The sequence below is a fragment of the Lontra canadensis genome, unplaced genomic scaffold (genome assembly GCF_010015895.1).
Source record: "Lontra canadensis isolate GAN:19392208 unplaced genomic scaffold, GSC_riverotter_1.0 scaffold65, whole genome shotgun sequence".
NCBI lineage: Eukaryota > Metazoa > Chordata > Mammalia > Carnivora > Mustelidae > Lontra > Lontra canadensis.
In genome coordinates this window covers 5,271,738-5,299,211 of record NW_022631059.1, presented here as the reverse complement: position 1 = coordinate 5,299,211, position 27,474 = coordinate 5,271,738, and the positions used below count along the sequence as shown (strand labels likewise).

The 27,474-nt window shown below is 49.0% G+C and overlaps 1 protein-coding gene across 4 annotated transcripts; it reads left to right on the top strand.

Moving 5' to 3' along the window:
- The first annotated feature begins 3,729 nt into the window (after positions 1–3,729).
- Positions 3,730–24,419, top strand: RAE1 (ribonucleic acid export 1). Of its 4 annotated transcripts, none has more exons than XM_032878915.1 (12): positions 3,730–3,918; positions 6,263–6,359; positions 6,915–7,019; positions 9,230–9,322; positions 14,203–14,289; positions 15,431–15,517; positions 15,645–15,716; positions 17,101–17,208; positions 20,235–20,341; positions 20,424–20,499; positions 21,040–21,234; positions 23,969–24,419. In XM_032878915.1, the coding sequence occupies exons 2-12, from the start codon at positions 6,270–6,272 to the stop codon at positions 24,053–24,055; spliced, it is 1,107 nt and encodes a 368-aa protein (XP_032734806.1). In that variant the 5' UTR covers positions 3,730–3,918; positions 6,263–6,269; the 3' UTR covers positions 24,056–24,419. The 4 variants fall into 4 exon arrangements, with proteins under 4 accessions (XP_032734806.1, XP_032734807.1, XP_032734808.1 ...); XM_032878916.1 differs by lacking the exon at positions 3,730–3,918 and adding an exon at positions 4,429–4,510; XM_032878917.1 differs by lacking the exon at positions 3,730–3,918 and adding an exon at positions 4,522–4,546.
- Positions 24,420–27,474: the final 3,055 nt, after the last annotated feature.

Here is a 27,474-nt window from a genome sequence, read left to right as displayed (position 1 = left end):
TCCCAGGTTCGCCATCTATGACTTCTTTAACTGGAGCATCTTGGTTGAACTGTTTGACGGAGGTACCTGTTTATTGATACTCAAAAGAACGGATGCTAAGATAGACGCTGTCAAAGCTAAACCACACGCACATGTGCACGAAAAAATACTGGCAGCAGAGTGTTTTCGTAGCAAAGTGTTGAGAAACATTACTTCTGTTTGGACTTGGGTTTACCCTTAAAAAAGTCTATAACCCAAGGAAACAATCTTGTAAACACGAGCTAAAGGCGCCCTCTGCTGGCAAAAGCTCTATTGGGCTCCCAAATCCTCCCACTATTGGGCGGGATTTCTCTCTCTCTCTCCCCCCCCCCTTAAGATTGATTGATTGATTGATTTACATACATACATATTTATAGGGCAGGGGTAGAGGCAGAAGGAGAGAGGAGCCCTGAAGCAGACTCCCTGCTGAGCATGGAGCTGGACATGAGGCTTGACTTGGGGCTTGATCCTATAGAGCCCCCAGGTCATGACCTGAGCAGAAATCAAGAGTCGGACACTTAACTGATTGAACCACCAAGGTCCCTGGGTGGATATTTCTTTAAAATATTTTCAAGTCATTGCTTTTAGGAATGGGGTAGAAGAGTCTGAGACACAGCAAAAGTAGTTGGGTAAAACCATGAGGATTCCTGTGTGGGACTGAGTATTACCTCGGGACAAAAATCCATTCTGTATCATCAGCTTTGGATTCACCCAAGCCCTCGTAAAGCTGCACTTCGTGTGTGCTTCTTGGCAACCAAGCTCTTTACAAAACCTTAACATATTAGGACTTTTTAATTAAAATTTCAAAATTAAAAATCACTTTAAATGAAAAGGATGTATACTAAGCTTACAAGCGTATTTAGTTTCTATTCACCTAGAAATGGAATATAAATATTGCAGAAGTGTTTGCCAATGCGAATGATAGACATATCCGAATTTTAATTATTTTTTATTTTATATTTTTTAAGATTTTATTTATTTGAGAGAGAGCACAAGCAAGAGACCAGAAGCAGAAGCAGCAGCAGCAGGAGAGGGAGAAGCAGGCCCCCCCCTTAAGCAGGGAGCTGGATGCAGGGATCGATCCCAGGACCCTGGGATCCTGACCCGGGCTGAAGGCGGTGGCTTGACAGACTGAGCCACCCAGGCGCCCCTAATTATTTTTTATTTTTGATAATTTTTTGCCTATACTGTATGGCTCAATAATTCTACCCATGCATACAGATGATTTTGATTCCCCCTTCTTGTTTCTAGAGGGAAGAAGTGGGGTGACTTGCTGCAGCCTGCCATCTGTGGGTGTGGAGTCAGATTGCGGGGGGTGGGCTACGTGCATCCAGTTCCCCTCTACTCACTGACTCTGTGACTGGGACAAGTTACAACCTGGCCTTGGTTTTGTACACTGTAAGATGGAAATAACAATAATAATGCCCCCATAGTGTCATTGTGAGGATTAGATGAGATAATCCATGGAAAGTGTTTGAGTAACACTGTTCAGGAAAAGTCAAGGAGTGTTCGTTTTTGTTATATTTGGCTGCCCATGCTGCTGCTCTCCTTCCCCTGATGGTATATGCAAAAGGAGCTTGTCTGTTACATGTCCCTCGACGGCGGAAAGATTCTTCTAAAGTATGCTGGATAACCAGTATTATATGAGAATCTGTATCATAATAGAGGTTTCTGGAATATTCCTCAGGCATGGAAAATATAATTCAACAAATACTGATCTAACAGCATATATGTGTAAGAGACACTGTGCTTGGTGCTGCAAAGGGTATGCATAGGAGTAAGGCATAGTGTCCAGGAAGCTAGACAAGGCAAATACTTGCACTGTTTTATGAGACGGAATATGATAAGCACTGAGGGGGCTTTGAGAGGTTAAAGAAGAGATCATATGAGATCGTCCATCTGGGACAGAATGAGGAAAGGTGTCCATGAGGAGGGAGTACTTGTTGGAGAGGATTCCAAGATTATGCTGGTGGAGATGGGCACCAGATGGACCTCTCTGGCTCTGCGATTTAACAATTAACAGCTAAATCTGCGGTATGTTATCTCTCTCCACTATGTTTTCCTTCCTATAAAATGGAGATGACAGGGGCACCTGAGTGGCTCAGTGGATTAAGCCTCTGCCTTCAGCTCAGGTCATGATCTCGGGGTCCTGGGATCGAGTCCCACATCGGGCTCTCTGCTGGGTGGGGAGCCTGCTTTCTCCTCTCTCTCTCTCTCTCTCTCTCTGCCTGCCTCTCTGCCTACTTGTGATCTCTCTCTGTCAAATAAAGAATTGGCCAGCTTCATAAAATAATTTAAAAAAAAATGGAGATGACAGTACCTACTTGATAGGGCTGCCCTGGCAATTACAGGAGATGGAACATCTAGTGCTCAAGAGAGCTAATATGGGGTACCTGGGTGGCTTAGTGGGTTAAAGCCTCTGCCTTCCGCTCAGGTCATGATCCCAGCGTCCTGGGATCCAGCCCCAAGTGGAGTTCTCTGCTCAGCGGGGAGCCTGCCTCCCCCTCTCTGCCTGCCTCTCTGCCTACTTGTGATCTCTGTCAAATAAATAAATAAATAAAATCTTAAAAAAAAAAAAAAAAAGGAGAGGGAGCCATTATTACTATCACGACCTGGACTAGAGGTTCTCAGTCTCGCCTACATCTTAGGAGCACTTGGGGGAGCTTATCAAAAACGACTCATTCCCTCTGTTCCTCCGCAAGACTGACCAGATCAGAAATCTCCCGGATACCAGGCAGCAGGGCTTTACGGAAGTTCCCCCAAATGGTTCCAAATACCTCTAGATTGTTGGGTGCATGGCGATGCAAGCTCAGCTGGGAATCTGCTAGAAATGTGGATTCTCGGCCCCTCCCCGACCTTCTGAATCTGCATTTTTTTTTTAATTTTAAAGATTTTATTTATTTGACAGAGATCACAAGTAGAGAGGGGTGGGGGTGGGGGGGGGAAGAGCAGGATCTCCATCTGAGGACCCTGGGATCATGACCTGAGCCACCCACGTGCCCCTGAATCTGCCTTTTATAACAAGGTCCTGCGGGTCTGAAAGCTCCCTGCGGATGCCAAGACTCCTGGTTCGCAGACAACACCGACTAGCCAAGAAGATTCAGCGGACCCCTGCCTCTTTTTTCCTTCAGAAATCCAGCCACCAGCTGAAATATTTGGAGCTGGCACGTGTGTCTGTGTCTGAACAGCCCCTTCAGTCTTACGAAACCTTGGACTTCGCAAAAAGTCTTTCGCGTATGTGGCTTCACTTGAACCTAAGAAGTCCCCTCGAAGTCAGGCACCGTTATGCCAATTGCACGGAGGGAAACTGAGGCCCAGGGAGCCCCGGATGGCTTAGGACGCCTCAATCTGCAAACACGAGGTCGGGGTGGGGGCCGGGACCCAGGCTGGCCGACTTCGCCGCCGACCGAGGCAGCGTTCCGTCGGCTTCTCCGAGGATGGCTTTGGACTTAGGTTGGCGGGAATCAGAAATACGCTAGACTTTTCATTCTCAAGGGAAAATACTAACGACCCTCCCTCAGCGGGCTGCGAATTTATCAAAACTGTTGCTTGGCAACAAGCAAGCGGCCACACCAACTTTCGACCAATCGGCAAATTGCTGGCTCGGGGACTCCTTCTCGGCGTCACTGGCGCTTCTGCGCATGTGCCTTCGCCTTGTGGGCGGGGGAAGCCGTGTTCTTACCTGCCTTCCGGGCGACACAGGAAGTGGTTCCGAGGCGCCTGCGCGGTGCTTGCGCGGTAATTGGGGGAGTTTCCTCCACCGGCGTGAGGGTATTTCGGCCCTTGGGGTTTCGGTGCCCAGCACCTCACCTTCTCCTCCTCCGTTCCCGAGCGGGTTCGCAGGCTCCCGAGTCCTCCGCGCTGCCCGCCACCGGCTCTCCGCCGCGGCGTGACTCTCAGGTAGGCCCCGCGCCGCCTTCCTCGCTCCCCGCCGCCATGGCGCTTCCAACGCCGCCCGCCCCCCTTCGGGGGAGTGGGCCCCGCGGCGGGGCACCTGGGCGCGAGCCGGCCGGTTAGCGAGCTTCCTTACTGGCCCCTGGGAGGGGCTCTGGGGTCACCCCGGGTCTAACCCCCTCGTCCTTCTGTTGGGGAAACTGAGGCACCGGGAGGGTCACAGTTGATGGCAGCGTCTGTCGTCTCCACTCTTCCCCGTTAACACGTCTGTCTTATCAGACACGTGCTCCCACCTCCTCGGAGAAGCCTCCCTTGACCCTTCTTGCAGAAAGGCGTCGGTCCCCTTCGGTCTCCCGCGCTAATCTTCGTTGCACTTTCCTCTGAAACCGGTCTGTTGCTTTGTTTCTGCCCTCCTCCGCCAAGTACTGGCTGTAAACGCAGAGACCCGCCGCCCCCGTCAGGTGCCTGTTAAATACCAGCCGCCTTGGCCCAGGCGCCCTGCCGAGGGCCGGGCGTATCTTAGAAAGGAGTCCAGACCGCCCTCTGTTCCTGGAGCTGACATTTTCCCGGGGAAGAGGTTGATTGCACACAATTCCAGGTCGTGACGAAGAAAACAGGGTGGTGGTATCGCAGGTTGGGTATGTTAAATCAGGAAGGCAGGGGAGCCTCTGAGCAGGTGACCTTTTTGAAAAAGGTGGGTCTAACAGCTTTATTCAAGTACAGCTTACCTGCTGTCACCCACTTAAAACTGGGCGTTTTGATGCGTTGGGGAAGTTGAATACAGTTATGTGAACATCACCCCCAGAGTTTGAGAACATCTCCATCCCCCCCCATCCCCCCAGCGTTCTCAGGAGACAACTTTTGAATTGGGATCTGAAGATTCAGACGGAGGCAGCTGGAGGTTTGGGGGAGGGCGAATCATCCCAGGTCGTAGGAACAGATAGGAGTGCTGCAGGGTGGGGCTGAGTTTGCTGTGGTCACAGGCGGAAAGGGCTGGAATGCAGCAAGCGGGGCAGGCGAGGAGATTGCTTGGAGATGTCTGAACTTCTTGAGGGTTCCCCATGCCCTGTATAGTGTGTGGTCCACGTAATACTTGAATGACCCTTGCTCTTTCCCTAAATTCATCCCCAAAAGGGACAGAAGAAAGAATTTTCAGGCACCGGGTGTGCGACTGATCTCACTTGGTTTTCATGATTCCTCGAACCGGATGTCAGTGACTCTTTGTGGATGAGAAAATCAAGGCTAAATAACCTTCCCAAAGCCACGTAGCTACTTCCTAGACTCTGACTGCCCAAGCCCTGTTACTCCTCTGCTCACTCGTGTAGTTAACCGGTGCTTCAAGTGCAAGTTCACATTTGAGGCGCAGGTCGCTGGCACATACCACTTCCTCTCACAGAGTTGCTTTCCAAGATACTAACATGCTCAGAGCTGTTGCTTTGGCCAGGATATCTGCACTCATTTTGCTCATGAAGTTGGGAATCCCAAGTGCATTTCCAAAATCCCTAGCAATTTCCCCATTCTGTGTTGTCCAGAACACAATACCAGACCTTTTGGTACCCAGTCACACCAGAGTGGACTACTTCTTAAAACTCCTCCTACGGAGAAATCGCTGAATCTTTGCCAGGACCGATTGCTTTTCTTAGTAACATCCTGCAGAGATAGTGACCTAAGCCAGAGTATAGAAATTATTAAGAAGAAAGTGAACTCTCACTGAGCGGAGACCTGGAGGAGTGGGGCCTTCTGCTGGTTTATTGTTACATTCCTGGTGCAAAGCTAAGTGTCTCAAATTATGTAAGAAAGGGGTGAATTTATCTTCTAGCTGGTGTTTGAAAAGTACTTTGCTGTAATGTATTGGTTTACTAATGGTGACAAATGTAAAAAGGAAATAAGGAAACGATAATGGGGGTGTATGGGAACTCTATCTGTACAATTTTCTATATGTCAAAAACTATTCTAAAATAGTACATATTTAAAAAGCACTTTTCACATTTTTTTTAAATATTTTATTTATTTATTTATTTATTTATTTATTTATTTGACATAGAGAGAGACGGCATAAGTAGACAGAGCTGCAGGGAGAGGGAGAAGCAAGCTCCCCACTGAGCAGAGCGCCTCACGTAGGATTCGCTCCCAGGGTCCTAACCTGAGCTGAAGGCGGATGTTTAACCGACTGAGCCACCCAGGCGCTCTGGTGATCATTATTTAGATCACTTTGGAAGAGAAAAACCTGACATCAAGTCATTTAGAGTCTTTTTTTCCCTTCTGTGACCTAATTGGCTTTATATTAGCTCTCAGTGATATTGATGACTGAAGAAAAGACCTATCCTTAACATTTTCTATTATTTTTTAGGGCCAAAATGAGTCTATTTGGGACAACCTCGGGTTTTGGAACTAGTGGGACCAGCATGTTTGGCAGCACAAGCACAGATAACCACAACCCTATGAAGGTACCGCATGAAGCTTCATGGGACTTGTATGAAATTACAAGCCAGGGTTTCCCACAGTGAGATCCAGATAGCTTGGGAGCCTCCTTTGGGACGAAAGCTCTGAATCTTTGTCTAGCCCGCTTTCTCAAACTTGGAGCACAGAGACAGTGTCTCTTGTGCTAGTGTCCTGACCCCCCGACTTTCTTCACCACTTAAGTTAGCAGGGTGCTTATTAAAATTGTGGATTCCCAGGGCCCAGCCCACAACTGTTGAATGAGAATTTCCTCTGGGACGGGCTCAGGCCATGACTCTGATTGAGCACTTTAGGGCTAGAGTGAACCAGTGGGCCAGCACGTGGAAATCATCCTGGCCATTCATTGAGAGAGCGGCTTCCGGTCCCAGCAGGGCCAGCCCTTCCACTAGCTTCTTTATTACTCCTATTTTGGATCAGAGCAAGAGAGGTCTAACTCACTTAGTTCTTAGCACAAGGAAAATCCGCCATGAGTGTTCAGTGAGAAAACAATTTTGAATGAAATCGATGATGCATACATTGTAACGTTGACTTTCCCCCCCCAGGATATTGAAGTAACATCCTCTCCTGATGACAGCATTGGTTGTCTGTCTTTTAGCCCACCAACCTTGCCTGGGAACTTCCTTATCGCAGGATCATGGGCTAACGATGTAAGTCTTCCTTACACGCATGTTCTAGAAGTCTTATTTCTTTGTATGGGCGAGGTTAGCTTTCCATTTGGCTCCATTCTTTCCCAAGTGAATGAAGCAAAGGTAAAGCTTATTCACGGCCATTCTAAAGAAATCAGTTAGCGGGAGTGGCCCTTCTGAGCAGGCGACGTTGCCTGTCACACTGACGTCTGTTATGAAAGCATGGTCATATGGTCATAGGCCTCACTCAGAACTCCTGCCCTAGTTCAGTGACTCGGCATGGATTTCCAAGTCGCATGTAGTGGCATTGAGAATGACTGTTACCCATGGTGCTATACATAAACCTCAAGGTATCCCGAAAATATTCTTAAGGCAAATATTAAACTTTTTCAACTTTGGATATGGCACAAATCCTGCAGAGACGTTACACTTAACCTATTGTGTGCAAAAAAGGACAAGAAATCACAGTGCACAAAAGGAAAGATAAAAACTCTGGTGGAAGAATCCGCAGACATGGAGGCTCTTTGTAGGAGTGCAGGTGGCCTGTTCGTGTGAACTTGAACATTCAGCCGCACTCATAAGCAGGAAAACTCAGACTTCCCTGATGGACTCTACCAGGTTAACAAAATGAAAAGTTAAAAAGAATAACACTTGGTCCCAGCAAAGAAAAGCTGAGATCTTCCATGTACCGCTGGTGGGTATGGAAATTGGCACAGCTCTTCTGAAGGTCAGTTGGCAGTATCGATCAGAAATCCTTAAGTGCTTCCCCTCTGAGGCAGTATTGTACCCCTCTGGGGTAAAGTATTGTACTTCACGTGCGTAAGTGAATTAATCTCTTGACAGCGAAAGCACTGTGATCCTGTTGTCCTCTCTTCTGATGCGGAATGTGGAGCTTAGGATTGTAGAGTAGCTGGCCCAGCTCCCTCATCTGAGGGACTGGCCGTCAGGCTGCTGACCTGGCAGTGTGGGCAGGATCTGTATTCCTAGCTACGTCTGCCACTGCTTCATTGTATTGCATTGTCTTTTTATTTTATTTAAAAGATTTTATTTATCTGTCAGCGCACACAAGCAAGGGCAGCGGCAGGCAAAGGGAGAAGCAGGCTTCCTGCCCCACTGAGCAAGGAGCCCAATGTGGGACTTGATTCCAAGACTCGGGTCATGACCTGAGCTGAAGGCTGATGCTTTACTGACTGAGCCACCTGGGAGTCCCAACCTCATTTTAAAAAGTCTTCATGCTAGTGGAAGTTTTGAAAATTATGATATCAAATAATGTATTTTATGGTATGTTTGTGTGCTGGACTAGCATTTTAAAAGTTTTGGGAAAGATTTTTCTGCAACAGAGGGGCAGTGAGGGGATTGAGGAGAGAACAGCAGGAGGAGGAAGGTAGTCATGGTTGAGCAGGTTTGGTTTCTACATGTAGTTTCTGGAAAGACTTCACGTGATTTATTGCTGAAAAACATGAATTGTTTAATGGCAATTCATAATGCAAGGGAGGAAAGTTTCAGTTAAAAGAGTGAAGGTACTCTGTAATCTAGGTTTTTGAAGAAAATATGTGTGCATAGAAACATTGAAAGCACAACAAACTATTAACTATAGTCTGGTGAGTTTAAGGTGATTTTTTTATTTTCTTGTCATATTTATCTCAAGTAAAATGTGTTATGTTTATAATCAGGAAAAACTAAAAAAAACAGTATTCAGAGAAGAAAGGTAAGTTTCCCCTTTGGTCTTGATTCTCTGAATGGTAACGGATGACATTCTGCTTTAGAAGACAAATACATCTCATAAATGTGACGAATTTATCTGCAGTTTTAGGTGTAAGCAAAAGAAGTTGCATATTTTGATGGCTTGGAAATACAGGAAAATAGCCACTTGAATAGACTTTTCAGTTGCTTCATTTTTTTTTTTTTAAGTTTATTTACTTTAGAGAGAGAGCATGAGCAGGAGGGGCAGAGGGAGGGAGTCTCAAGCAGACTCCGAGATGACCGCGGAGCCCAGCGCAGGGCTGGGTCCCACGATCCTGAGATCATAACCTGAGCTGAAACCGTGAGGCGGACGCTTGACTGACTGTGCCACCCAGGTGGCCCTCAATGGCTTTATTCTTCAAGTTAGATAATTAGGTTGATACAAGAAGTTGTGTATATTTAAGTCGCACACATTAGTTATTAGGTGTTATGTGCATGTAAGATGTCATGAGGTGCTGTGTTTGCATTAAATTTTCATGTCACTCTAGGTTCGCTGCTGGGAAGTTCAAGATAGTGGACAGACTATTCCAAAAGCCCAGCAGATGCACACAGGGCCTGTCTTAGATGTCTGCTGGAGTGATGTAAGTGTCATCCCATTTTTCATATTTTCTACAACATAAAATCACATGTTATCTGGAGTATGTATATATTTCTACTTTAATATAACCTGAACCACGAATTTTGTGTATTTATTATACACATTGTTGGGATTCTAAGTTTCTGATTGTCAGTATAATAATGTATTGATATTCGTGATACAGTCAACGTTAGCATTAGTTTATTTGAAAGTTTTTCTTGCATAAAAAGTTCATTTTATTGACACATTATCTTAAGCAAATAATTGAATAATTTCTGGAAGCCATTCCTACCTTTCTGCTGTGAATTTATGTCACTTTAAAATGAAAAGTTTAGTATCCCCAAAAATAAATCCCAGAGGAAAAAAGAATCACTTTCTGTTAATAGCATTTGAAGTCTTTTGGGTTTTTGGGATTCTCTTTTTCCTCCCAAATCCTGAGCATCAGTAATACAAGCAAATGTGTTCAAGTTTATCTGGCTCTGAGCTTTTGTTGTTGACTGGGGAGACTGTAATGAAGGGACCATTCACAAGGGGGCCGCAGCAGGGAAGGTAAGTGGGGAGCCACGGCAGGAGGCTGTAAAGGGGCCCATCGCCTTCCTAAAGGAAGAGCCAGCATGGTGACAGCCCAGCCTTCCTCCCTCCTGCCACTGCTGCCCAATGGCTGAACCCAGCAGAGGCAAGAAAACGGGCAGACAGATGTACGTCCGTGCTGAGGAAGCTAAGCCTCCAGGCCCCTGTCAGGCCTTCTGTGTAATATTAGTCAGGTTCATTAGATAAGAATTGCAGACAATAAAATTGAACCTTTTTAGTGCATAATTCTGTCAGTTTGAAGAAATGCGGAGAGTTGTCACAATACAGAACACCAGCCGCGGATTCCTTCCTGCCCTTCTGTCACATGCTCCTCAGTTCTAGCCGCTGGAAACCACCAGTGTGGTTTCTGTCCCTGTGGTTCTGCCTGTCCCAGAGTGTCACGTGAACAGTCCTGTACCGCGTCACCTTGGCGTCTGGCTTCTTTCGCTCTGCACAGCACGCCTGGGACCCACGCAGGTCGTTCTGTCAGTCAGTAGTTTGTCCTTCGTGCTGCGCGGTGGCCCGTTGTGTGGCTGTGTCGCCATTCGTTTGCCCAGCCACCGGGGGAAGGACATTTGGACTGATTCCCATTTTGGTCATTACGAATAACGCCGTTATAAACCGTTGTGTGCTGGGTTTTCTGTGAACAAAAGTTTTCATTTCTCTTGGGTGAATATCTCCTAGAGGGATTGCTGTGTCCTATGTCGATTATATGTATAACTCTGTGCGAAATTGCCAGACTCCTCTTAGTTTATGTTGTCATTTTCAAATGACACCATTCATTTATGTGATCTTATTTAATTTATAATTAAGAAATGATTTTCCTATTTATGTTTTGAGGTGGTTTAGGAGCCAGAATTGGCTCCCGTTTTTTTGTTTTGTTTAGAATTTATTTGACAGACAGAGATCACAAGTTGGCAGAGAGAGGGGGAAGCAGGCTTCCTGCTGAGCAGAGAGCCCAAAGTGGGGCTTGATCCCAGGACCATGAGATCACAACCCGAGCTGAAGGCAGACGCTTAACCCACTGAGCCACCCAGGTGCCCCTAGAATTGGCTCCTGTTTTCATCATTAGCTGAATAGGCTTCTCCGAGCATTTTTGTCATCTGAAAAATGTTTGCTTGACCTATTGGATTGGGTTATTATGAGACTAATAATAGATCTGTGAAAACAATTTGAAAAGTGATGCATTTATTGCAGATACAACTTGTTTTTAATTTACATGTGGAAAAGTAGCAACTTGAGTAGGTTGAGAATCTTTCTGATTTTGCTGGTCTTTTTTTAACGACTGGATAACGGACCAGAATGTAGTTTCTTACAAAGTATAGGATAAGAAGTACAATTAACTGTGATAGGAATGCTGTTGCCCCCATGTTACTGAGTGGCTGTTGGCATTTATAAAAACAAAGCCTATTTCCTTTCTCCAAGTTGTGCGTCATCTGATGGAGGAATCCAACTTGGTGATGAGTTCTAACGCAGTGTGCAGAGCTCCGAGACGGGCAGGATGTCCTGGTGCTGGCTTGTAGGGAACACAAAGCAACTGTGAATTTTGGGAGGGGTGCCGTGAAGGCCTCACTGAGGAGACGAGTTGAACTGAATCTTAGAAGAGAAGCGAGCGGATGCCTGGGGGTGGCTCAGTGGGTTAAGCCTCTGCCTTTGGCTCTGGTCATGATCCCAGGGTCTTGGGATCGAGGCCTGCCTCGGGCTCCCTGCTCAGTGGGGAGCCTGCTTCCCTACCTCTCTCTGCCTACCTCTCTGCCTACTTGGGATCTCTGTCCGTCAAATAAATAAATAAAAATCTTAAAAAAAAAAAAAAGGCAGAGAGCCGTGTGCCTGTAACTCTTTGGGCTTTGTGTCATCCAGCCCAGGCCCAAGTTCAGATTGGGGCTCCAGCTTCCTGGCATTTTGACTTTGTCAGTTTACTTAATCTCCCTGTATTTGTTTCCTCCTTTGTAAAATGAAGGTAATAATAATTACAGCAGATGGTATTTAATTACGGAAGTAATTATCAGGCTCTCCTAGGGCGCCAAAGCCCTGGGGGTATAGTGAAAAGGGAAGTAGGCAAGGTGGGCAAATACCACATTCATGGAACTCCTGGTCTGTCAGGACAGACAGACAGAACTGCAGATGGTAGAACTCTGTGGCAGCGAGACCGCATCTACATAAAATGACTAGCACAGGCTTAGTTGGCGGACTTGTCGGAGGCAGCGTGGTGACTAGCTGAGTCTAGGCCCGGACTCAGACCTCCCCGGCTGCAGAGCCCTGGTGCCGGGCCGCCTCCCTCAGAGGCTTCCAGGAGAGGGAGTGGGCCGGAGAGGGAGTGGGCCAGCGCGGGAGGTGGGAAGAGTGGTTGGGAGAGGAAGCTACACACGTGACAATAGCACAGAAGCACAGGAGAGCCAGATAACCTTTGAGGCATAAAACCCAAACTTGGTGGAGATGATTTCTTGGGCGCTGTAGGGACATGGCTTGCCGTGTAGCCCTAGCAAGGGGGCGGGGAGCCGCTGGCTGGAGAGCGCTTGAAAATTCCGTTTCTCTGCCCTGGCCTTCTGACAGATGAGCCTCCGTGTCTGCACGGCCGCGGATCAGGCACGCTGCTGCTCCGTAGTGCCGACTGCAGCTGGTAGGATGGGCATTTCATAACGACATCGGGAGCCAGTGTGTCGCTCAGTCTCAGGGTAGCCCACGACGCACACGGGTATCCTTCTAAGGTTTTATGGAGTTACCCTTACAACTCCCCTGATCAAAAAGCAGATTTTATCTTTTCTTTCAGTTGGAGAACTGGTGAGATTTTTGTTTTTTTGTTTTTTTGTAGTGCTCAAGTCACATTCTACTTTATTTTTTTTATTTTATTTTATTTTTTATAAACATATATTTTTATCCCCAGGGGTACAGGTCTGTGAATCGCCAGGTTTACACACTTCACAGCACTCACCATAGCACATAACCTCCCCAATGTCCATAACCCCAACCCCCCTCCACCCATCAACCCTCAGTTTGTTTTGTGAGATTAAGAGTCACTTATGGTTTGTCGAACTGGTGAGTTTTATGGGAAGACATTTTTGCTAAGGAAGGATGGCAGTAAATCTTTGAACTTTGAAACTAGAGATGAGATAATTTAGGTCACTGGTCAGCGGACTATGGCCCATGGGCCAGATATGGCCCATTGTCTATTTTTGTAAATAAAATTTTATTGGCACACAGCCACGCTCATTCATGTAGGTAACGTGTGTGGCTGCTTTCAGGCTATTATAATAGTTACAGAGTTGCAGCCGAGACCTGTAAAGACTAAAAATACTCAATAGATGGCCCTTTCCGAAGAAATTTCTAACCACTGGCCTAGACTTCCTTTTAGTTTTTTCTCTTTCTAAAAATTACCTTGTGCTGCTTCATGTATGACCAGTTTATGAGTTTTATATTTAAATATTTTTAAGACCACTACACAATGATTGCTAATTTGTTAAGCTGTTCTATAGTTTCCATAGGACCAGTGACTATTGGAAATTAGTGTAGTTTTATGGTGTGCACTTTAGAATGCTATTAGAGACGTAGCCGAACAAACACGTGCTGGTAGCAGATGCACATGCGTGTGCAGAGAGTGATGCCCTGACTATGGCAGCGTTCACCACTGGGGATTCTGGCTGCAGGCTTTATAGCTGGTCATTGTTTCATTCTTGCAACTTATGGTCAAAAAAAGGCTTGAAATTGGGGTGCCTGGGTGGCTCAGTTGGTTGAGCAGCTGCCTTCAGCTTGGGTCGTGATCCCGGCGTCCTGGAATTGAGTCCCATATTGGGCTCCTTGCTCAGCAGGGAGCCTGCTTCTCCCTCTGCCTCTGCCTGCCACTCTTGTCTACCTGTGCTCACTCTCTCTGACAAATAAGTAAATAAAATCTTTAAAAAAAAAAAAAAAGGGCTTGGAATTAACCAGAACAAGAAAAAATTGTGTAGGTGGCCCCTGATACTATATGTGATGCAGGATTTGCAAAAACTACTCTTGGAAGGAAGTCTGGCCCCTGAGAAAGGAGTAGGTCCGGGGCAGGAGTCTTCATTTTCCCTATATAACTTCCCATGCTGTTTGATTTTTTTTCTTTATCCTGTTAATTTGGTATCTCTTAGAAAAATTAATCAGTAATAAAGAAATAGAGCGAAAAATGTGTTTCGTATATGACAGTGGAGTTTATAATACACCGGCCCCCAAATAACTAGAAAAATAAAAATTGCAAAAGAAAGCCTGCCTCAAGATGATCAACCTAAAATACAGATAGAAATTATATATTTTTTTTTCTAGAATGACAGATTTTCTTGATTTTTCTTTTAGGATGGGAGCAAAGTATTTACAGCATCATGTGATAAAACTGCCAAAATGTGGGACCTCAACAGCAATCAAGCAATACAGATTGCACAGGTAATAAACACTGAGTCCAGAAAGGCTGGTGCCTGGGGTGGTGATGAATTTTAAATTCTAATTCTCTAGGATAGAAAACTGCAGTTGACTCTACCAAATCAGTTAGACTTAAGCTTTCCAGAAACCTCTTTAGCATCAGAGTAATATGAAGGTAATAACCATCCTTACTTCTACTGGCATTTCACAGGCGGTCTGTCGTGGATCTTCCGTATGTGTGTAGGAGAGGGGGGCGTCCTAAGGAGTTAGTGCCATCAGAGCCTGTAAAAGACAGATGTTACAGATGGGCCTCAACATTCCTGTGTTTGACGTTCTGATAGCCATGTGTGGCTTGCCTTTTACCAGCTGCATTTGGACACTGGTCCACTGGATGAGTATTGAACACCTGCTCCGTGCCAGGCGCTGCCAGTAGGGCTACATACCCCCGGAGCTTTTAGTCTACCAGGAGCAGCAGGCGTGAAGGGCAGAAGTAATGAAGCTCAGAGAAGCAAGACACAGAGGGTCCGACCTGGTTGGGAAGGGCCTCTTGACCCAAAACCATTTTCAGAAAGACCTTGCTTACTCTGGGCTCCCAGTATGTGTGACTGTGTTCCAGAAGCATCTCTTTGATCTCTTCATTCACGCCACCTGAGTCAATAGATAAAACTGTACTAGTTATTTCTGAATATTTCCCTGGGGAGGGACTTCCTTTGACTCTCAATATAGGTAAAATAAAATTAACGTTTGTCAGGATGGAAAGTAGCTATACGTTCTTTTTTTTTTTTTTTTTTTTTTATAAAGATTTTATTTATTTATTTGACAGACAGAGATCACAAGCAGGCAGAGAGGCAGGCAGAGAGACAGGAGGAAGCAGGCTCCCTGCTGAGCAGAGAGCCCGATGCGGGGCTCAATCCCAGGACTCCGAGATCATGACCTGAGCCGAAGGCAGCAGCTTAACCCACTGAGCCACCCAGGCGCCCCGTAGCTATACGTTCTTAGGTGAAATTGAGTGTCAGTGGTCTTTAGGAAGGGCTTGGATGTCCTTTGGTGTTTTGTAGGACCTCAGTATTTCAGTTTGTGCCTTCTCTTTGAGTTTCTAGAACTAAAGGTGCTTAGCACGTAGTTATGTTTATCTTGACCTGTTTTGATTTTGTCTTCTTACAAGCACGATGCCCCTGTGAAGACCGTACACTGGATCAAAGCGCCCAACTACAGCTGTGTGATGACCGGCAGTTGGGATAAGACTCTGAAGGTTTGATACACCAGTGAGGGGGGCTGCGTGGCCTGGCCAGGAGTGACGTGAATTCTTACACTGTTGGGATGATAGCTCTGAAATGGTCACTTACTGGGTGTTTTGGTTTTTTTTTTCTAAATTTTAGTTTTGGGATACACGATCATCAAATCCTATGATGGTTTTGCAGCTCCCTGAAAGATGTTACTGTGCCGATGTGGTAAGGAATTTCTAATTTCATATCTATCCTTTTAAGAGAAATATAGGTTTCTTACCTTGTGACATCTTGCAGTTAGAGGGTGATCTAAAAATCCCTCTCACTTGAATAATGAATACACAGAGGATGTAGTTCCGATTTGTGCAGTTACCTTAAATCAGGAGACTTTTGTGCTGCATTTGCCCCCAAATACTAAATACTGATTGTCAAGTTTTTTTTGTCATTTGTTATTTAAAGATGTTTGGGAGCCGCGTACTATGCGTATATAACAGTTACCGTTACGTAGGAAAGTGGGCACTGACTGTGTGGTGTGGTGTTGGATCTTTGAGGACTGACTGGAAGAGAAACTGAAGAACTTTCCCTCTCCATTTGATTATAAGTCTTTTTTTTTTTTAAGATTTTATCCATTCATTTGACAGGGAGAGAGATAGAGAGGGAACACAACAGGAGGAGCAGCAGTCGGAGAGGGAGAAGCAGGCTCCCCACTGAGCAGGGAGCCCATTGCGGGCCTCGATCCCAGAACCCTGGGATCACGACCGTAGCTGAAGGCAGACCCCTAACCATCTGAGCCACCTGGGTGCCCCAGTTTGGTTTTAAGTCTTAGTTTTGTGCTAACAGCCAGTAATTCCACTTTTAGGAATTTATCATGAGAAAAATAAAGATGCAGATGGTCTTTGTTCTGTATAATGTAATGAAAGCTTGGATGTGGCCTGATGAGCCCACAAGTGCGGTTAAATGAGCTCATTTGAGGGGATATTGGACAGCAGCTGCTGGTATTCTTGGACACCACGCCTCGCATGAGGGTATAAAGTACGTAGGAGCGGACATGCACACATATGCGTGCGTGATGCTCACACGCGCCCCAGAGGAGAACGCAGCGTGTTAATGGCAGTCAGCCTTTAGAAGGGTGGTGTAGGTGCTCTTCATTTCTTCTCTATTCCTCTGTATTTTTTTTTAAGATTTTATTTTTATTTATTTGACAGAGATCACAAGTAGGCAGAGAGTCAGGCAGAGAGAGAGGGGGAACCAGGTTCCCTGCTGAGCAGAGAGCCCGATCCCAGGACTCTGGGATCATGACCTGAGCTGAAGGCAGAGGCTTTAACCCACTGAGCCACTCAGGCGCCCCATATTCCTCCGTGTTTTTTAAAAATAATCCTGTGTTTTATAGTTTTAAAAAATTAGGCTTTTAAAAATGCACGTTCTACTTTGAAATAATTATTGCCCTGGGTTTTCCTGAAGAGTATTGTGGTATCTTTGGATTTTTAAACTTAAGAAAATTCAGACTTATTTTTCTGAGTCTAAAAACACGGATCTGGTATTTTGGTATTAAAAGAAAATAACTCTTCCCTTCATCGTAAGCATGTCTTTGCTTTCCTCTGTTCCCTAGATCTACCCTATGGCCGTGGTGGCCACTGCAGAGAGGGGACTGATTGTCTACCAGTTAGAGAACCAACCGTCCGAGTTCCGGAGGATAGAGTCTCCGCTGAAGCATCAGGCGAGTCACCGTCTGCCCAGGAAGCACGTGCTCGCCGGGCGCCGTACGCGGTTCAGGGCCTGTGTGGGCGGTACCCATGCGCTTTCCGACACCGAGAAGTGTTTTCGAAGGGGTCAGTTTAAGGAGACAAGTGCACGTATTTTGTGAGCAGATACTGTCCAGCCCCGGAGGAGCCTGACTTCTCTGTCGTCTCGCTGCTGTCTCGCTGCTGTATGCCGCTGTGGGCTCCACGATGGGCTCCGTCGGGTCCTAGCGCCCACCTTAGCTCTGCCTCTGCGGGGCCTGCACACCACCAGGCTTCTCCCTGCAGTCTCCCCGCTGCCACAGACTCTTAGATTTTCTTCACTCTCTTCTCACTCCTAGGCTTTCCCTCCTCTAGCCTTTGTCTCAGCAGATCAGCTCAGCTCCTACTCGGAGAACATCGTGGTGGGGAACTGCTTGTCTTCTTCCTGGGGAATCTAGGAGTCTGCCTGCACCTGTGTCTTTCCCTGCCTTACTCCTGCCGGTTAGGTGAGGTCTGTGCTCTGTGAAGGCCCGTGTTGTGGTGGGGCTCTGTGGTTGACCTCCCCCCGCCACCCCCACCCCCCGGTGTCTGGACACTTGCCGCACCCCCTCCCCCCCAGCACTACTAGCAGGGACTCGTGCTCCAGTCTCATTCGTTCTCGAAAACACTCTTGCCCTACACCCTCCGATGCCACCTGGACCCTTTTCCTTTGCAGTGAAGCATCTCACGTGAGCTTTCTTAGTTTCCTTACCTCCCACTCATTTCTCACCCGATTCCGTTGAGGCTTCTGCCCCCATGACTCCAGTGACACTGTTTTTGCCTTGGCCACTGATGGCTTCCTCATCCGTAATTCCGGTGGACGCTGAGCAGCCCTCATCTTAGCTTAGCAGAGCAGCTTTCACGACTGTTCTTATCTGTTCTTAAACACCCTGTCCCTGGCCTCTGTACTGCCCACCTCTTACCCCCTGCCTCTCCATGGCTGCTTTGTCTTCCTTGCCGGTTCTCGCTGCACGTTGGGGTTCCCCAGGCCTCTGCCCTTGCCTGCCGCCTTCTCTACTGAAGCAGAATCTCATCCCTGTCCTCGCTGTCATGTAGGCATACCTTATGGGCGGGGGACCCAGATCCCCAAAAGATCTCGCTTCTGGGATCCCTAGAGGGACACCCAGGGTCTCACAGCTCCTTTGCATGTCTCCCAGCATCTCAGCCCAGCAGTATCTCACACCAAACCTGGGACCACTTCCTGCAGGTCTTGAGATGTTACCTCTCGTCAGGCTTCTTGCTGGCTGATTTCCCCAAGACTGTGTGTGTCTTAACAGAGCTACGCATACATGTTTTACATGTCCTGCCTTGTGTTGGCACTGGAATGTCAATCAGGGGAGGCAGGGATTTCTGTTTGTTGCCTCCTCGTCCCCAGCTCCTGGGACCAGGTCTGGTGCATGGAAGTTTTCTGCAAATGTTTGCTGAGTGAACAGACAGCCTTAACCTGCTCCTGCCTGCCACCCTCAGCCGCCTCTTCCCCATGTGCTCTGCATCTCAGGAGACGGGACCCCCACCTGCTCTTGTCTGAGTTGGAAATCTGGAAGTCATCCTTGATCTGCTCCGCTCCTTTTCTCCTGTCTCACTGGTCTCCAGGTTCCCTTCTGCTCTGCAGGTGTTTTGGAATCTGTTAATTTCCCTCCTGCCTCATCTAATCCGAGTCCCTTGCGTGACTAAGAGCTTAGATCTTGGCCCTCCTTTGGTCCGCTCCTCATGCGTGGGTCAGGGAGCTCTTACAGTGGCACATCTGACTTTCTCACACCTGTGCTTAAAAACCGAGCACCGACTCCTCATTTCCCTTTGGGTAAATCCCAGATTCCTTGACAAAACCTAGTGTGACTGCCTTCACCACCGGCTGCCTGCGCCAGGCATCCTGTCCTTTGATTTGCTGAGGCAGGACCTCAGCATTTGCGTAGGGCCACTTTGAGGTTGTGTTGTTGTAAACGGTGCCCCCAGGGGAGTGTAGTTTTCTGGTCTCTGTGCTGAGCATGGGAGGCACAGTCATGGTTCCTGGTGACTTACAGGCTTTTGCCTCTTTTCATTAATGTTTTTTCCACTCATAAAAGTAATGGGCTTGTTGTTCAAAAAAAGGCAAATGGTATAGAAATAGAGCTAGCATGTATTTTTCCATTTACTTAGGAAATTTGTGAGCTTTAGCAAGCGTCGCAATAACAGAAACTGCTCTCTATCTCCATCTTCTGTGGCTTCGTCCCCAGGCTCTGACCTTGCCCCCATGCTTCCTGAACTCCTCACAGAAGATAAGACCTCAGTTTGGGTAGGGTGGGTGGGCCTCTGGAGGAGGCCAGGTCGTCACACTGGAAGGTGGGAGTGAGCACCCAGGCCCTGCCCTCCGCCCCTGGCAGCTGGGTCTCGGGCTCTTTTGTGGGACCCTCTGTAGAGTTCAGGAGAACCCTCGTTTGGGTCCCGAGACTCAGTGTTAGGTCTGGTGCAGCCTGTTGCTTCTGCATAGTGTGGTCCCAGTTTAGAAAATCCTGGCCACGTCCACTGTCCTATGTGACCTTTGTTTCCCTGTGATCACCGGGCAGATGCTGTTTCCTTTCTCCGTGAGGGGAAGCCGAGGCCCAGACACACCGGGCGAGTTGCTGCAGGGTGTCCCTCTGGTTAGTGGTAGGCTGTGAATCGGGCCAGCGCCAGAATAGGACCTGGCGGGGTTCCGGGGGGCATGTGCATTGCTGGGGGGACGGCAGGGCCCTTGCGAGGACAAAGGCCAAGAAGGGGCAGACACAGCGTGTGCTCTGGATTTTGTTCGTAAAGTCGCAGGGCTGAGTACAGGTAGTTTCTCAAAAGGTAGAAAATATTGCTTGGTAGGGAACTAGAAATAACATGTCGCGTTTATATAATGTGTTTCTGGTTCTTCTGAAACCCAGAAATGAGGTGGACGTTACGTACCTCCGCTTGGTTATGAAGTCTTGTATCTTACTTTGTGGTAACATACTGTGTTGTTTTTTTTTCTTTTAAATCATAGCATCGATGTGTGGCTATTTTTAAAGACAAACAGAACAAGCCGACTGGTTTTGCCCTGGGAAGCATTGAGGGGAGGGTTGCTATTCACTACATCAACCCCCCAAATCCGTAAGTGGGCTCGGTTCACTTGGCGAATTTTCACTTGAGACTTTTTCAGAATGGAAAACTCATTTGAGCCTTTGCTTTTCAGCGCCAAAGACAACTTTACCTTCAAATGTCACCGCTCGAACGGAACCAATACCTCAGCTCCTCAGGACATCTATGCGGTATGTTTTTAGAAACTTCAACTTTGAGATTTAGAAACTAGACTTGGAGGTGGGTGGCTGAGTCATTACGGGCCAGGAAAGCTCCCTCTGTCATCGTGCCTGTTCACGGGCAGAGACCGATGGCTTACGTTGTAGATGCTGGTTTTCTGTTTTTGTGACACATTGGCCATCTTTGCCGTCTGTGTGCTGCTGCTGAGTGCAAGCGGACGGACCCCTCAGGAGGGCCTTCCCTCTCCTCCTGAACACTGCCGGGCCGCTCCGACGCTCTGCTGAAACTGAGAAAGAAAAGGCGCTTTCCTGAGGTCCCCTGCTTGGCGTCCTGGCTGGCTGCACACTTGTTAACTTCTGCGGCCTTGTGTTTGTAACAAGGGATGCGATTCGGTTCTGGGCTCCCAGTGGATCGGGAGCCCAGCTAGTTCCCCCGTGCTCCGCGAGCGGCCGGCGCGTTCTGTTTCCGGAGTGCAGCACGAGGCGTGTCGCTACAAACCTGATTTCTCCTCCCTCCTCCCCCGCTCATCGTGCGCATGTGAATCCTTGCAGGTAAACGGGATCGCGTTCCATCCCGTCCACGGCACGCTTGCCACGGTGGGGTCGGATGGCAGATTCAGCTTTTGGGACAAAGATGCCAGAACAAAACTAAAAACTTCGGAACAGCTCGACCAGCCGATAGCGGCTTGCTGCTTCAATCACAACGGAAACATATTCGCCTACGCCTCCAGCTACGACTGGTCAAAGGTGAGCATCTGAGGCAGCGGCACCGGCTCTGCCCAGGCCTGGGCTTGTCACAACTCTTCTCTGGACCTGCCAAGGTCACCGTCCCGTCCCTGCAAAGGGACATAGCCGGCCTTCCTCACAAGGTGTGGGGACTCAGTCATGCCTGTGGAGCCTTTTTCCTGGGAACCTGCCCCTGGGAAGGGTCTGGTCATGGCGAGGCCAGGAGCAGAGAGACTCCAGGAGGCTCCGAGTCCGTCAGGGAGGCCCAGGGCGGCGGTCAGAGAGTGAGGGGGCGTTGTGGGGCCAGGTTATGAGGCTTTCGCTGGAGAAATTGCTTCTTTTTCTATTATCTGGGAGAGGGGGTTAGGGGCCGACAGGCTTGTGGCTGCATTTTTGGGGCCTCCCAGTGCGGTGGTAAGGGGAGCAGACTCGGGACTGGGGCTCCAGGCCGCTGGCTGACAGCCCCAGTGTTAGCTTCTCAGCAGCTGGGTCTCGTGGATCATTTGTTCACTTTTCTCGTGCCACCCCCAGCCCCCTCTCCGCAGCAGCCTTCCAGACTTTTCCCTGCTCTGCCCTTGCTGCCCAGGTTCCTGACTGGTGAGGTCGCTGGCCTCACCCAGAAAGGCTTTGCCCTTCTCAGTGTCTTTCCCTTTCATCAGCACGCGTGCCCGTCTGCCCTGCCATCTCCTTCCGCCCGCCTCCTGCTCCAGACTCCCTGGCGCCCCTCCGTTCTCTCCCGCGAGCACCTTCTCTGCCTGTCCACCGGCTCCTCGTCCGTCTGTAAGACACACCGACGCCTGCGGCCGTGCCAGGGCTGTAGCTGAGAACCCTTGTTCTCCCCGACCGACCACGGCAGCGGGCTTGGCACCTGCTAGCTTCCGTTCCTTTGGCTGCCTCCTGGGGGCCGCCCTTCCCCGTCAGCTCTGAGCTGACTGGGTCGTCTTGGGGTTCTCCTAGCGCAAACCAGTGACCCTTTGGTCTCTGACTTGGTTTCTGAGCTCGCCCTCCTCTTCCTCCCAGAATCCCCGCCCCGGCTGTGTGAACACGCGGCCCTCCCGGAGCACCTTCCCTTAGGAGGTGGAAGGCCGGTGACTCCGCCCGCGCGTGCTCTAGCCTCCAGGCTCGCTGCCTCTCCTGGGTCGCCCTTTGAGTCCGTCACTGTCCACTCACTGGGGGTCTCGGCGTCACCTTTGGTTTTCTGTCTCTCAGAAGCGCGGGGCAGCGGCCCTGTCTGGTGGCTTTAGCGGCAGTACCCCTGCCTGCCCGGCCTCCGCACCCGAGCCCCCTCCCGCCGGGGCTGAGCTGATGCAGGCTGGGCAGCGGAGCAGTGTTTCTGGAAGCTGCTTTGCCGAGGTGCCCCGGGGGAGCAGTGCGCGTGCATGGTGGGCGTGTTCGGTGTCTGTCTGTACCCAGCAAACCATCGCCACAGCCCAAATGACCTTGTTGTTTAAGATCACCGTTTTAGCTCCCCCAGAAGTTTCCATGCGTGTTGCCGCCATCCTGCCCCGACACACACACGACCCTCAACCTTCCTGTCATTGTACATGAGCTTGGTCTTCCAGAACTCTGTGTCAGAGGAGTCCTGCACTACGTGCTCTCTCTGGCGTGGCTGCTTTCACCCTGTGTAAGGATTGTGGCGTCCGCCCCGGCGCTGAGTGGCCCCACTGCCAGGCGGTCCGAGGGGCCGGTGCGCCACGTGTGTGTCCGCCCGCCTGTGGCAGCCACATCCACATGTGCAGTTTTTGCAAAGGATGCCTGGTCCAGTCCTGCCGAGCTGGGGCTGGAGCAGGCTGTGGCCGGGACCTTGGCTCTCCACACGGGGCCTGCCCTAGTCCACGTGCCCAGGCCCCGGCTGCCTGGGGCTGCACCCCCCACCCCCCCTCCCTGCCTCCCGTCCGGTGCCGCTCGGGGCGCTGCGTGGTGTGGGCAGTGGCGAACTGGAGTGGGCTGGACGAAGGGAGAAGGCGCATCGCTGTGAGCGCCACCGAACGGTTAACGTCCGCTTACACTTGGAGGTCCTTGGAGTTACTTACGTCGTAATGTTTTTCACTTAAAAAGAGTTGCTTTGCGAATTTCACACTGTTCCTGGTTTAAGGACAGTTCTCTTGGGCATAAAATTGCGATCACAGGGGATGAAAGGTATGAGGTTGCTGCGACGGTCCTCCGACACCTGAGGTGCCCGCTGCTCTGCCGAGCCAACCCACCCTCCGCTGTCCTGTCCCTGTGGATGCCAAGAGCTGCCGAGGCCGCTGTTGCTCTTCCCTGGACGATGATGCTTGAAGGCCTCAGTTTGCCCTTCATGGTCCTTCTTTGTCCATCCTGGTCCCGATTTCCAGGCTCCCCGAGACTCGCACGGCTCCCCTCCCGCCTCCCCACGGAGGGCAGACCCACTGACCACCACATGTACTTGCACTTGTCCCTGGGTCCGTGTGGGCCGGCTTGCTCCTGCAGTCACGTTGGCATTGAAGTGGTGAGGGGTTAACGAGGCTCAGCTCTGAAAAATACGTAAAAGCTCATGCCTCTGAGTGGGTCACGAAGACAGATTTCCACCGAGTCCTTAACCTTTCCTCTGAAACCGAAGTTTAAATTTGTTTAACGTTTTGGCTTTTCTGTCCCTCCATAAACCTGTTTTGTTCTCCCAGATACGTTATTTTGTGTACGTAGCACAGGACTTGGCATATACAAAGTGCCCATAAAATGCTGATTTTTACTCTTTAATGATAAGATTGTTGTGTGTGTTTTTCTCCCCCCTTAGGGACACGAATTTTATAATCCCCAAAAGAAAAATTACATTTTCCTGCGTAATGCAGCCGAAGAGCTAAAACCCAGGAATAAGAAGTAGTGGCCCGAGACTTCTGGGTTGTCCAGAGTTGTTTCCTCTCCACTCTGCCTCGTCTTTGTACGGATTCGGGTCCCAGTGTTTGGTAGGTTGTCAGCCCTGGATGTGGACTCAAGCCCTGGAGAAAATGTCCTCGATCAGCAGTCAGGAGCCCCGCCGGCCACGATGACTGTCTGTCCATTCCACTGCCTGTTACAGATTTCTTCTGTGACTCCACGGGGACTGAAATGATTCTAGAAGTTAGACTCCTGTGGCCGACTACCACATATTTTACCGTGCTTCATTCAGCCGCGTGTGTGTTTGAGAACATTGGGAAACATCCTGTGAGCGCTGTACTGTATTTTGTAATAAAATATTTTGAAGATTCCCTGCTAAGCTCCCTTTGTGTGTCTCTCCCCCTGCCTGCCCCCTAAGCTCTGAAGTGGCCATCCTGTCCCACAGCGTCCTGGGTTTTGATTTGTGATTGGAGCCGCCCTTGGGGACATGGAGTAGCCTTGCCCCTTCGAGAGGGCATCCTGAGCTGTGCCCGCTGCGTGGAGCGCCTAGTGGTAGCGGCGAGCAGAGGCCGGCAGAGGCTGGATGTGTGTTTCTCTTGCTTCCTTCGTGCCATGTTTAACCTCCCCAGTGGTGTTTGGCTCTGCTGGGCAGAGGTCCCGTGGCCGGAGTGGGACCTGCCCTGTGTGCTGAGGTGAGGCCTTTGTGCACAAGCCCAAGCGGGTAATGTTTGTGTGGCCTTCAGGTAGGACCTGAGCCCCCTGTGCCCGGTGCTGTTCAGTCGTGCCCCAGTACTGGTAGCTGTTTTTATTCCGTGTCATTGAGAATTTTTGATTGGTAAGTATCCGAAATGAAATTCAGCTTAACATTTGACTTTTGAGTCTGTTGTGTTTTTAACCCCATGATCCCAAATGCTGCTTAACGCTTTACTGTTCGGGGCTGGTATGTAAACTTAACTTGCTGAGTTTGGAAATCTGCCTTTGACAATGTTGTAAGTTGTGTTTGCCTTCTCATGAAAAGCAACGAAAATAAAATTTTCTACTGGAAGAGATTGCCTGCACTGAATGGTTTAAATTCTTTGGTAGTCCGATCACAAGTAAAATCAGACTCATTAACTATTCCGTTCTATCTTTTCGGATGAAAATGTATTTTTTGAGAGAGAAGGGCGGGTGCACTGGTGGAAAAAAAAAAGCCTGAATTTTCAAGTTACTTATTTACACTTCACTCCATGAATCAGCCCTGTGCTTGTGGGGAAGGGAGAGCAAGCAGGACCACTGTTCTGTGAGTCAGTGCAGGTACCCCGGTAGCCGGCTTTGCTGGCACGGAGGCAGGTCTGTGAGCACTGGTTTAGCTGTGGTTTCGTAATGCTCTTTACAAGCTAGTGAGTGACTGGTAATGCTCGAAAGGAGACCTCGAAATCATGAGTCTAAACCAGGAGCTTTGCAGTGTTCTTTTCCAAGACTGGGCCTCACCACATCACCAAGGGGATAGGTAGTTTGTGCCATTGGCTAATTTAAAACATTGGCCAGAGTCCATTTACCAAAGTACCTGTGTTGGGGTACCGGAAACCAGGAGTGAGGGAGCTCCTTGGTGCTCACAGGGATGTGAACCCTGATAGATGGGGCCAAGGCTCATTTCTCCAGCTGTCCAGAACCTAGAGCATAAAAGCCTGCTATGGGTTTACTCGCAATGAACCAGGAAATATTTGTTGAAATTGCTGAACTTCTTAAGATAATTATTTCCATGTTTTCTAAAACGATGTGGAGTCTGAGGAGCTCTCCATCTTAAAGATCACCCCTGCAGGAACCCATACTACACGCTGCTTGTGAATTTGCCAGCATCTTCTGGTTCAGAAAGATACAAGTGTAATCTTGATGGCCTTAATAAAAGATAAGTCACTGTGCCATTAAAGATGGCTATCCATGGAGTGCCTGCATGGCTCAGTCGGTTAAGGGTCTGCCTTGGGTTCAGGTCATGATGTCAGGGTCCTAGGACCTAGTACCGTATTGGCTTCTCTGCTCACGGGAAGTCTGCTTCTCCCTTTCATTCTCCCTCTATGCCCGTGCTCCCTCGCTCGCTCACTCTCTCAGATAAAAGCTTAAAAAAGATTTACACCCGTTAAAACCAGAGGTCCCACTCTCCTGGAAAGAAGGGTGCGTAAGCTTCGTGGAGAAGACAGGCTGTCTTGTTCACTTAGATTTTCCAACATTTTACCAAGAAAATTACCGAACGTGTCGGGAGTGTCTCCAGCTTCACAGTGAACACATACCCACCAGCCAGATTCTGAAGTTAACGGGTTGCTTTCGCGTGATGTCTCCACTTGGTTTTCCTAGGCCTTTGCTCTGCTCGGCTCACGATGCCACACCTGGCAGTAACCGTGGACACAGCCTGGCAGTGAGAACTCACAGGGAAGGAGGCAGAGCTCAGAGGCGGGGCCGAGCAGGTGGGAGTCGTGGGCAGCAAGGCCCACCTCTGTTCCTGCCATGTTTGGTCTCTGGGAGACAGACCCCAAAGTGGCCTGGAAACGCGGTGTTTCGTGTGCGGGTCTGCGAGCTTCTCCAGAGTCCACTGCCATCATCAGAGGGGCCTCCCGAACCCTGCCTTGCCGACCCATGTGAGGGGTGGCTTGGACTATCCTGGGCCTGGACGCGAAGGCTGCCACGGGCGGGACCTGGTAGAACGGTGAGCGGCCAGCTTGTGTCCTCGCCCTTCCTCCCGAGAAGCAGGATTCTGTCGCGTGAGGAGCTGCTCAGGCGCCTGCTGGGGTGTTTCAGGGCCAGTTCCTGGGCAGCTACCCAAGCATTCATCCAGTCACTATTTTCACCGTGATTTTCTCATTTTTCTTTAAGTCGATCCACTTCTTTTTTTTTTTTTTTAAGATTTTATTTATTTACTTGACAGAGATCACAAGTAGAGAGGCAAACAGAGAAAGGAAGGGAAGCAGGCTCCCTGCCAAGCAGAGAGTCCGATGCTGGGCTCGATCCCAGGACTCTGGGATCATGACCTGAGCCGAGGGCGGAGGCTTTAACCCACTGAGCCACCCAGGCGCCCCAAGTCAATCCACTTTTTTTTTTTTTTCTTTTTCATTCAACCGAAATGTGATTTTCCTTTGAAGGAGGGGCTCTATGAGAAATTACCAAACACATTAGGAACACAGAAGTCAGCATTTTCCGGACTAATTCATGATCACGGTTGTGAAATGACTGTAGTTGTTGCTACTAGCGTTTTTTTAACGGAGCTCCAAGACTGCATTAAAATATACACGTTTCCCCACCTCACACAGTGATGGTAGGCATCACTGTTTGCTCAACGGGCTACCATTCTGTGTGTCTGTATGGGTCTACACGTGTATGTGTTACAGACCTCAATCATGTCGTGGACTGGGGCTTTCCCCCATCACGTCTTACGTGGCTGAGGACAGGTAACAC

What these genes read in the sequence shown, in the direction of transcription:
- RAE1 (XM_032878914.1), top strand. Translation starts at nt 4,553, where the DNA reads ATGTTAAATCAGGAAGGCAGGGGAGCCTCTGAGCAGGTGACCTTTTTG. An exon ending in GTTGGGATAAGACTCTGAAG is followed by an intron (nt 15,518 to 15,644) that starts GTTTGATACACC and finishes TCTAAATTTTAG; the next exon opens with TTTTGGGATACACGATCATC. An exon ending in CTCCTCAGGACATCTATGCG is followed by an intron (nt 20,500 to 21,039) that starts GTATGTTTTTAG and finishes GAATCCTTGCAG; the next exon opens with GTAAACGGGATCGCGTTCCA.